The sequence below is a fragment of the Pezoporus wallicus genome, unplaced genomic scaffold (assembly GCF_028554395.1).
Source record: "Pezoporus wallicus isolate ANWC-B61680 ecotype Strahan unplaced genomic scaffold, APGP_CSIRO_Pwel_v1 contig_6923, whole genome shotgun sequence".
NCBI classification, from domain to species: Eukaryota; Metazoa; Chordata; class Aves; order Psittaciformes; family Psittacidae; genus Pezoporus; species Pezoporus wallicus.
In genome coordinates this window covers 2,719,116-2,730,828 of record NW_026637289.1, presented here as the reverse complement: position 1 = coordinate 2,730,828, position 11,713 = coordinate 2,719,116, and the positions used below count along the sequence as shown (strand labels likewise).

The 11,713-nt window shown below is 40.2% G+C and overlaps 1 protein-coding gene across 1 annotated transcript in view; it reads left to right on the top strand.

Annotated features, from left to right (window-relative positions):
* Positions 1–216: 216 nt before the first annotated feature.
* The window catches only part of SEC63 (SEC63 homolog, protein translocation regulator), a 58,539-nt gene continuing 47,042 nt past the window's right edge, over positions 217–11,713 (top strand). The window contains exon 1 of the mRNA XM_057404711.1: positions 217–374. Within this exon, the coding sequence (XP_057260694.1) occupies positions 251–374 (124 nt within the window). The 5' untranslated portion in view covers positions 217–250. The remainder of the gene's footprint in view (positions 375–11,713) is intronic.

Below are 11,713 nucleotides of genomic sequence, written 5' to 3'. Positions count from 1 at the left end.
GGCGGGGCTTTCGGCGAGCCAATCAGCGGGCCGGGCGGGGCGCGTCTGGTGCCGGTGACGCCAGCACGGCTATGGTGGCTGCACAGTGACACGTCTCCTTCCTCGGCGGCGGCGCCCGGGAGGGGGCGGGGGAGCGCCCGTTCTCGCGGGATCCCGGAGCGGCTGTGCTCGCGCCCGGGACGGACGGACCGTGCCGTCGGCGGTGGACGGCAGCGGCGATCGGGGGCGAGCGGCACGGCGCTGAGCGGCCATGGCGGGGCAGCAGTTCCAGTACGACGACAGCGGCAACACGTTCTTCTACTTCCTCACGAGCTTCGTGGGGCTCATCGTCATCCCGGCCACCTACTACCTGTGGCCGCGGGACCAGCACGCCGGTGAGCGGCCCTCCACCGGGCCCAGCCTGCTCCTCCGCCCACCGCCGCGGGCATCCCCTCACTCGACCCCGTGCCTCCACGCCGCGGCAGAGCGGGCCCGTTCCGGACCGGACCGGGCCCGTAGCAGCGCCGCTCCGCCTCGCAGGGGGCGCCGATCCGGCCCTGCGGGGAGCCCGGTGGAGCGCGCACCGGGGGCCGCCGCTCTGGGGGCCGGTGGTCTGGCTGTGTACCTGCTACCAGCCGTTTAATGGTACCTGGGGGCAGGCGGGGAACGGCAGGGTCGGAGCCCGCCTCCCCGAAATGCGCGCTCCGTTCGCCTCCTCTGCTCCTGCAGAGTCATCGCTGCGCTGGGGTCCAAGGCTTTGTTTTGATTTTTTTTTTTTTTTGTGGTTTTTTTTTCCCCTTATCTTCCCGGGATTTTAGGGCGGATGACCTAAATTTTCATCGTGGACAAAGAACAAACTATTGAGTTTAAGCCAAAGAGGAAAAGTTAACCAGCCTCTGTTTCTATGTGCCGTAAGGTCATAGCGAGTGTCGAAATGGGGCTTTAATTTTCCCCACTGCAAGTCACTGTTAAATGTCCCGAAGTGCTAGATTTAGGTTCCGACCTTTGGGATGGTGTTTTCTGGCCCCAAGCAGTGTTTGAAAGTTTCTCTGAATGGTTGTAAATTTCATTTCCACAGTCATTTCCCTCTTTGTTTTTCCTGCATCCTTCTGTTCTTGGAAGAAGAAGGCATTTTGGTACATAGGCTCCACAGGAGCACATTTTTAACAGCCTTTTTGAGATGAAAAGGGCCATAGAAATAGTGTTTAAAGGCAGGATATTAACTGTTTGGTAGAATAGGGATGTTTGATGCTGATTCCCATCTCTGAAACTACAGACCTTTTAAAAACACTTGTGCTTTGCAATCTGAGAGTGATCCCTTTTGCTGTGTCTGGGGGCTATTCAGTGTTTTCTGTATGCCGTTTTAAATGGCTTGTGTGGTTCCGTTTAACTTAGTTTTATATGTAAAAGAAGTAACAATGAAATCTTATTCCTGTACCTTCTAGTATGGTGTAAATAGAAAGAACTGACAGAACAAATGCTATTTTGGTGCTAACTCATAGCTGTTTACAGTCCTGGTTGCTGCCAGGCATGCCTGTGGCTTCTGGCAGGACGCTGGCTAGAGAACCTCTTTGGAGGATTGATCTCTGCCCTCCTGATACTACCTGTTGTACAGCTGAGGAGTTAATTCTTTCTATTGGAAAGGATTCTCTGCCTTGTCTTTCCAAGTCCTGACTACTGCAAGAGGGAGGTGTTACTGTTGTTGAGGACATATTTTTCTTCTCTCTGATCCCACACTCTTTAAAAGCAACCCAAAGATTAAAATAACTCTACTTCCCTAACCTTTCTCCAGAACTCAAGATTTGTGCTTTATTTTTGTTCTGGTGAGGGGATGAGAGGCAGTGGGGGAGAAAATTGCTCTTTTTCTTGAATCGTGTTTTACTTCTTCTGTACTTAGAGCTGCTTATTGGAGAAACTGATGTGACTTACTTGAGATGCTGTGCAGAATGGTATGGCTAGAAGTGACGCTCAGTGGTGTTAACTTTGGTTTCAAGGGGCTGAGAGAATCAGGGAAAGCCATAGAAAACCTATCAAGCTTGGAAACACTTTACTAGCCTTATATTTGATCTTCAGATACTGTTACAGAATGGCAGAAAATGACAGCCTAATTTTGGAATATGGCTATATGGCCAGCTTCCAAGTAGGCCTGCCATTAAACATTACTAATTTCCTCTAGTTAGCATTGTCAGGTATATGGAGGGCCTGCTGAATATTCTTCTGCAATTAGTGCTAGATTCTTACAAAGTTCTCTCAGACCATACTTTCTGAAATATAATGTAAATTTTATTACACTGTTGGTACAAAAATGAGTCAACTGAGTGAAAATCACCAGGCATGGCAATGAATGGAAATGAAAGAATGATCTCTGCCTCATTAATTGTCTTAATGGATTGTATAATGTGAGTACAGTCTAATTTTTAGCATAGGGTGTAATAGTGTGCCTACAGTCTCCTGCTTGAGTTCTGTTCTGCAGGCTGGTTTAAAATGGAGAGTTGAGGTGTTGTGCAGCTCACATTCAGGACTACTGGAGTGGTCTCTTGCTTTGCTGTGGTGTTCTAGTGTTTTGAGTGTATGGCTGTTGTGTGACTCGTTTCCAGCAAAATCATCTCAGTAGTTTTCTCAGTTTTGTATGTGTTCAAGCATACGTGTTCCAGCATTTGAACTGGATTTCAAGAATAAATTGAAACCTTGTGATGATGGAGAGTAGTGAATGTTTAGCCAAAACTTCTTGTTTTCAGAATAATTCACTAGCTAAAAGAAAAATAAAACCCCTAAATCAAACACACATACATTATTTCAGAAGCTAAGAGAAGATTTATGTGTGTTTTGAGAGGAGGTAATCCTCCAGCACTGCTAACTTCTGATTCCTGTCATGACTAGGGATATCTGGATGTTGATATTCTCATTTTGATTCTAATTTAGAGCCGGTTTTCCAACTAGTGGCACACAGTATTGGGCCAAACAAAGTAGGCTCTGTCAAGACCTTTGCTCCCTCCCTTCAGGACCAACTAACATTTTTGTCGTTGAGTTGTGTTTTGCCAAACCTGTGCTAGAGAGCCCAGTGTAGATCGCGATGCCTTTGTTGCCCTGAGTGGACTTGGTGAGGTCCAAGTGGACTAGCTAGCTGCTTAAGCTCCAGTTGCAGCAGAGCCTGCTGGGAGAGGACTGGATCAGGGCAAACTTTTGAAGGAAATCACAGTCCTGTCCACTTCAAAACCCTTTTGCAGTGTGAACCAGAGCACCTGAAAGACATTTCAAAGATGCCTCTTTTTTGGTAAAAAGTAGGTTGGAAGATGAGCTTCAGCCGCATTAGCTTTCAGCTGCTCTCACAAAACAGTCTGAAGCAAGCGCAAAACTCAGGAGGTCAAGCCTTTGGTGCACGCTGTTTCCTTCTACAACTGCATTGCCGTGGATTGCTGGTGCTTGATACAGTAAAGCACCAGCAGAGAAGGAATGAGAGTGTAAAACATTCACGACTTTCTTCAAGTGAGGTTTAGCACCAAAAATCTGGGAATTGGAAAGTAAGAATGTATCTATTCTGCTTTACTACTTTGAAAAACTTCAATGTGTTGCCTAGTGTCAGTGTTTTAGCAGGATAGTTTTTCGGCAAGCTATTAAGATTTTGCTCTTAGTAGTGTTTAAAATAAACTTGCAAAAGACCTTTTCAGTACTGTTGTCTTGAAGAACAGTATGACTTAACTCGATGCTTTTCTCAAGCCCTGTATAAAATTTGAGCTGCTTTTCTTTTCTGGGTGTCTAAACCTGCTTTCTCCAGGCATTCTGAGAGAGTCCATAACAAGTGTTGTTGGAGCCTGCAGTAAGGATCAATACTTATATTTGGGAGGGTTTTGCTGTGGTGTAGTAGTCTTCCTGTGAACTGTCCTATAACTTCATTACCTCAGCTTTGATAAACTAAACAAGCAGGTAATTGGGTTTGTAGAACAGATTTGTCCCAATGACTTTATCTCTTTGGTGTTCATTGTGGAACTAATAAGGTTCTTGTAAAAGTTAATTGTTCAGCTTTGTGTCTTAGGCTACAATTTCATCACTGCTTCAAGGTAACAGTGCTCTAAGAGAGTTAAGTCCTGTATTTTTTTTCCCCCTCCCTTGTGCCAATTAGAGCACCTGGGCAGCGTGGGGCGACCATAAGGAACTAAGTTGAGCCAAAAACCTAATTTTTGGCTTCTTTTTTTAAAATTTTTTTTTATTTTAATGTTTTTTATTTCTGGGTAAGTCTCACTTTGTGGATGTGTGGGATGGTGCAGGATGAGCTGGGAAGGCAAGAAGGCTGATTCAGTAGAGGTGATGGTGAAGCTGCTACATTGTTTATCCTTTTGACTTGTATCTTTAGAACATATATGTGTCTATCTGTGGTTTGTTTTTGGTTTGTTTTTTTAAGAAAAAAGGCAAACAGGACCCTATTTCACACTTCTTGTGGATAACCTATGTTTTGGGTAAATATTGGTATAACTTTAGCAAAATTACTGCTAGGATTGCTATTGCAAGGACTGTTCTTGGTGTGGAACAAAAATGTATGGTTGCTAGTGAGTTAACTCTGGTACAGATTGAACCTAACTTAAAGTATTTTCTGCAGTGGGAATTTTTAAGTTGTTTTCAAAAAGCTAATTGCAAGAGTTGAAGAAAATACTTTTTTTTTTTTTTTTCTCAGCAGCTAGGGATGGATAAGTGCCCATTAATGTATTTTCATGTTGTTGGGCTTGCTTTGAACCAGTTTCATAGTAGGCTTGTGTGGATTAAACACCAGCATCTGGAAAGAAAATGGAGAGCAAGAAGTAAATGAATTTAGTTGGATAATGTGTCAGTTGTTGCCCAGTGCTGATGTGTTTGCTCAACTCTGTGTACTTTTTGACTTATATCTGTGCTGCTGAGTTGAGACATGGAATTATAAAGCAGTGCTGAAACAGGTGGTCACAGATTGTGATGTACTTCATAGCTAAGTACATGTATCTGAAAGCTTGTCCAATTTTTTAATTCAGTTTTTGAATTTGAGGTCTAAATTAGTAAATTAGCCTCTTCTAGGGCACTGGGTATTCATAATGTGTTACAAACCTGATGAAAGGAATAAAGGTTTCTGTCCTGAGTCTTTTGACTTGAACAAAACAAGATGTTGAAAACAGTGCAAAAACTCCAAAGAATAATAGCTGGGAATGCTGGGATAATGAAAGTTTTCTCTTTCAGTCTCTTTTCTGAGAGAATAGAGGCTGTAGGAGCTGTTATGCTTGGAACATAGATCTTCTTTCTTAAATTTTAAGAACAGAACAATCTACTCTAGGAATAAAAAAAAAAGGCATTAAGGCATTGGGGTGGAATAGATAAAGGCTGTACAGTTTACTTTCATTGTGATAGAAATACATATAATATGTGTTTTTCTTTTTTTGTTGGTTCCCACACCCCAGCAATATGTTGTCCTCACTCACTAACCTTTTTTTCCGTGCATCCTTCCCTCTTAAATGTCTCTGAGATATAGCTAAAGCTTTCTTTAAGAAACACTTAACAAAATCTGGTTAAAGGAGCCTATTCCCTGCTAATCTTTAAAGATGCCATGCCTCTAGAGGTAGCTTAGGCAGTTTGAGAACCCCTGTACTAGCCCACCGTTTTTGCAGTGGGGCTAGGCAAAGTACAGCTCACTTGAAATATAGTTTCCTAGATGACTCTTAAAATGGAGAATAGACTATAATGGTGATAATACTATTTTGTTATTTTTTTTACTGTATTTGAAACAGGTTTTTTGCATACTGCTGTCGATGAGTAGTCCTTGGCACCTATGTTCAAAACCTTGAATAGAAGTCATGAGAAGGTCCTTCTGTTTATCTGCCCACTATATTGAATATCCCTGTGTAGTAAATATGAAGGTTTCTCTAATTTTTTGTTGCATTTTTTCATCTGTAGATCTTGAGGCAGTCTTCAGACATCTGTATTAATCCCCTACTTAAAGATGGAAGAAGAGGAATTGAGGCTATAAAGTTTATTTGGCTCTTTAAGGGTAAACAGTGAGTCTGCAACTTGGATGTGGCTCAAGGTGGTATACAGTATGCAGGCAGCATTTTTTCTGTTTTATCTGTAATGGAGTAATGAGCATTTGTAACATGGAGCAGCTGGGGGAGAGGAAGGGCATCTTGGTGCTACTGTTCCCACTATGGGGTAAGATTCTTCTGTGCTGCTTCTAATCCTCTGGTGAGATAAGATTGGCTGGAGTGGGTTAACTGTGACCCCTGTCCTTGCTCATAGCTCATTAAAATCTTATTAACCTTCCCTCAAAGTATTTCATAGCATTTTGGTATTTGGTAGAACAGGATAAAAGTGCAGGATACTGGTAAAGAACAGGATAAAAACACAGGATGCCATGCTCATTGCTAATGTTAATGGATGAGCATGGGTGTGAAAACCTGGTATCTGTGAATATAAGCATTTTGTGCCTGTATGTGTATGTACTTGTCCTTTCCTTTTTATATAACCTTTTGAGTATTGTGTCAGGAAGTGAGAGCAGGGAGAGTCAGTGAAACTCAGTTGTGCATTTAAGAACTGTTATGACATAAATTTATATTTTTTTTAAGGCATTGAAGGTACTGTGGTTAACTTAAACCATTTCAAATTCAGAAAAATACAGCTTTATTAGGTGACTGTTAAAAAGGAGAATGGAATATAATGGTGAAACTTAATATTATTTTATTTTTTTTTTATTATGTTGCTATTTTGAGGCAGTAGGGTTTTTTTGCTGAAACATTTGAAGAAAGGGCAAACATCGTGAGATGTCATTAGTAATGCCTAGCAATTATCTCTAAAAATACTTCTCAAAACAAAGCATTTGGACAGAGTAATCTAAATTGCTGTGTTATTCGGAAAAAAAGGCATGTCTTTTCATGGGCTATTATTTAAGTATTGTAATCTTACTGTAAGCATTGTAGCCTCCTAGCAGTAAAATTAAATTAATAACCCTTTATTAAAGATTAAGCAGCTTCAGGACTGTCCTGAACTGATAATGATCAAGCTATTACAAGAACTTTATCTCTCATTACATGTACATGAACATAAAGCTGTTTCTATTTATTTTTATATTCAATCTTTGTTATGGAGGCTTATGAAAACAGTATTCTAAAAGTTTTATTATATATCTGGTTGTTAATTTTCTACTTGCTACAAAAATATCTTGATTAGTCAAGTAGATGACACTGAACTACGTGCTACATATTAGGGAATTCAAGTTAGTGCTATTTAACCTCATATATTCAAGGGTGAAGTGTGATGGTTCTGTTACAGTTTCGTGAGCAGCTAAACCATTCTTGCAGGAGGAGTAGGAATTTTGAGAGAGGAGCAAGGTAAACGATGAGGAATGGGATCAACAGTGATTCCAGGGTGAGGATTTTGGTCTCATTCACTCTCCACTCAACCCTCCTTTCAAATGCATGCCTGTTAAGAAGGGTGCAGATCTGCAGTAATTTCAACAAGTCTAGGGTGGGGCTGCTGTTTCATCCTTTCACCCTGCAGTGCTGCCTTCTCCCAGTAAGGGATTTGTAGTTTTTTTCCCCAGTTGTTAGCCAGGACCTGATACACATGCCTCCATTTCATGGTCTGGGAGGTCATGCTGGCTGGCTGGACCATATCAAGAATAGGGACAAGCTCAAAATAGGTACTTCATTTATTTCATGAGCAAAAAGATTTGTGTCTGCGCCAGGTTTTAAGTGTACAATTGAGAAGACTGAAGAGGTGTTTTCATATTTTCACTATATTTCCCTTGTACAGAAAATTGCATGCAAGCATTCTAGTATTCTAAATATAAGTATCTGCTGGAGGTAATGCATTTTTGGATTCAGAAGGTGCATTTATGTTAGTTGGCTGGTTAAACCATTTGAAACTAAGACAGTTGCTAGAATTGTGACTTCTACAAAGGCTTACCAAGAAAGTTTCAAATATTTCTATTTATTTATTTAGAAACAAAAGAGTTGGTATACTGGGTCAGGTCAGATATTGTCTTTACGTAGTATTATAAAATTGTCTGCCATAAGGAGCAAACAACTAGACAAGCATAAATGGTGCTTCACATGCCTCCATTTCATGGTCTGGGAGGTCATGCTGGCTGGCTGGACCATATCAAGAATAGGGACAAGCTCAAAATAGGTACTTCATTTATTTCATGAGCAAAAAGATTTGTGTCTGCGCCAGGTTTTAAGTGTACAATTGAGAAGACTGAAGAGGTGTTTTCATATTTTCACTATATTTCCCTTGTACAGAAAATTGCATGCAAGCATTCTAGTATTCTAAATATAAGTATCTGCTGGAGGTAATGCATTTTTGGATTCAGAAGGTGCATTTATGTTAGTTGGCTGGTTAAACCATTTGAAACTAAGACAGTTGCTAGTATTGTGACTTCTACAAAGGCTTACCAAGAAAGTTTCAAATATTTCTATTTATTTATTTAGAAACAAAAGAGTTGGTATACTGGGTCAGGTCAGATATTGTCTTTACGTAGTATTATAAAATTGTCTGCCATAAGGAGCAAACAACTAGACAAGCATAAATGGTGCTTCATTTGCATTGGAAACCTTCTCTGTTTCCAGTGGTTTTCAGTTCACTGACTCTCTTAGCATGGCATCTATACCATCCTGTGGCCAGGATTTCACCAGCTCTGCTGCCTAGACTGCAAATAATAATTTATGTTTTGCATCTGCTTCTGATTTTATGTGACAACCTTTATTTGCTCTACTGGAGGAGGCAATAAACATTCAATCCTGTCTGTCACATAAGTTTTTTTACGGCCTTCTGTTACCTCTTCTTGCACTTTTCTCCCTCCTGGATGAAAGATTTGTAGCTTGTATTTTGGGCATAAATCTTCTCGTACAGTCTGTGGTCCTTGTTCACCTTAATTGCTTGTTTTCTAGTTGCCTCTCTTTGAGAGGTGGGGACTAGGACTTTGCATCATGCTCAAGGTTGTACATACCTCAAGCTAACATATTTCACAGGAATGCTCTAACCATCTGCTTTGCTTTTTATAACTAATAATCATTCAGCCAAGGTTTTTATAAAGCAGTTTCTCACAACACCCAAGATTGCATTCCTGAGAGGTAATGGTCAACACCAGGCTCATCCTTATATACATAAAATTAGGATAGTCCCCATTACTCTTTACGTTTTCATACCCTGAATTCCGTGTGCCATTCTGTAGTCTAGTCCACTTGCTTAATCTTTACAATTTTTCAGAATACTCTTGCCCTTGTTACCCAGAAGAAGTTAATATTATGCAGAAGCTTTATTTCACAGTTTACCCCCTTACCTAAGTTACTAATTAGTGAAATGTGAGTATCATAGTTCCAACGCAGATTCCTGCAGGACTCCTGGTAATTTCCTTCTACTGTGAGAATTGGCCATTCACTCTGTCTTCTAGTCACATATTTATTTTTGCAACAGTTAGATGATTGTCCTGAAAGACTTTTAAGAGGAACTTTTCAGAACCTTTTGGAACCCATATACTGAGCACCTCCTCTTCTCCTATTTACTTACTTTAAAGGACTTCTTTACAAAAGCCCCACTAATAAATGGATGCATGGTACTTATCCTGGTGTCCACTAATTCTGTTCTTTATTATAGCTTTTTCAAGGTTTGCATCAGAACAATGTTGAATACAGGCATTTTTAGTGACTTGTAGTATCCGAGGTGACTTTTGTCTGCATTTGATTTGGATTGAATGTGTTCTGGTATCCTCACCACATCAAATTGATAAAATAAAGCTACTGACTAAGGATGTATTAAGTCTTGGAGCCCAGCATTGTTGATTTAATCTAAAATTGCTAATCTTGACTCATATGGTTGTCATTGCTTATTAAAATGCCCAGTTTTCTGATTCCTCTCAGGTTCCATTGAAGTTCTGCTGATGTACCTGTAGGTCCAGCCCTAGTATAGATTTCATAATTTAGATGGTGTAACTTACAAGAGTCACGCTGATGGTTTTGTCATATAAATGAGATTGTATACTAATAGGAAGGAGGCAGCTTGGAAATGGCTTGATTAGGCGTAATGTGATGTGGAACTGGGCCCTGAGACCAGTGAGGCTGATTGTAAACAGAAAGTCCAAGTAAGTAAATCTGAAAAGAAGTTAACTTTCAAGATGTTGAATCATCTTACGTTACTGTTTATTAAAGCTGTTGGTAACAAATACTGTCTTTTGGTCAGCAAATACATGTGGAACTGTGTGTGAATGAGAAGTTAGGTTGCTTTTTGTCCTTTTTACACTTAATCTACTTGCTGCAAAACATGCTGTAGGAATGAAGAGGTCTTGCTGTCTTTCACAGGATTTCCTGTGATTTATGAACTGCTTGGAGTTTTAATAGTTAATAACGTATTACTCAAAATAGGTGATATTTTTTATTTATGAATACTTACTAGACAGAAAAATATCTCTTTGAAAACAGTTAGGATCTGAGTATTCAGCTTTAACCATTTTAGTGAGAGGCAAACTTAGATACGACCTCTTTATAGATGGACTTTGGGGAATGAAGACAATTCTTACAGTAAATAATAGACAATTAAATTGGAAAGCATCTATTCAGATCATGTAAGTCTTCACTTACATTGTCAGTTCAAAGTTCTGAAACATGCTTTCCAGTTTAAATACTAGTGTTAAATACTAGTGGTCATTTGAAAGCTCTTGTATTTCAGTAACTGCATTTTAGACTTTAAAATTAATTTAATTTGCTTTATGCCTCATAATTTGGGGGTTTACACTAGAAGTCAATCCTATTACAATGTTTGAAGTTATTTTGCACTTTGGAGAAGCTGCTGACTTTGAATCCTGCTTCTTAGTTGCTGAGGAAGATGGGTTACTGCTTTAAAATGTCATTAAAAGTGTTTGTCAGTGGCTTCTTTTGAAAGTAAGAGGGTTTTTCCCTACCTGCAGTAGGTTAGCATTTTCGTACTTTTGTTCCTGACCTGTTATTCTAGGAATGGTTCTGTGATTAAAAAATTAATTTGGTCAGAGAGCCCCAGTTCAAGACATCAGTAAATAAATTGTCCATACCATTGTTTAATTTCTGTGATTGCTGAAGTAGGAAAAGATCCCAAGACTTCAGCTTTTGCGTAAGTACGTGTATACATTTTGTGTATGTATGCATATACGCAGCTGTTGAAAGGAAACAGGAACCTATTTAGTGCACAGTTTAGAGCATTTAAACTGTAGAGCTCCGAATAAAACCCAGCAAAATCAGGAACTCTCAAAGAGCAGTGTTGCAGCGAGCCTGTTACCCTCAGTTTTAACAGAGTAGGTTTAATACTTGGAGCTGCAGTACCCTTGAGTCATAATGTTTACTCATGATTTGCATGCTGTGTTACTTGCATCTCTTAATGCATTCCACAAGTACAAGTTTCCAGGACAGGGAGAGAGGATGACACGCTGCAAGTAAGTTTTATGAAAGATTTGTCTTCAAAGTGATCTTGGTGTTTCCTGGGCTGCAGAACTGCAGCCTGTGTTCCTTGCTGAAAGAAGTCCTTTTCAAACCAAGCAGCATTTTCCTTTGGGGGAATTGTCCACATCTGATGGGCAGAATGTTTGAAATGTACCTTATGTTTCTTTTTCTGACACGAGTCCGCTGGAGCTGTATTTTAGTCTTGCTGCCTTTGCTTTTCTTAGTAGCCTGAAGGTGGAAAGGATACAGGAGGCTAGGCTGCACTTCTTTTCTACTATTTGAGATACAATGATGGAAAACTGGTGCTTTCCATTTATTCT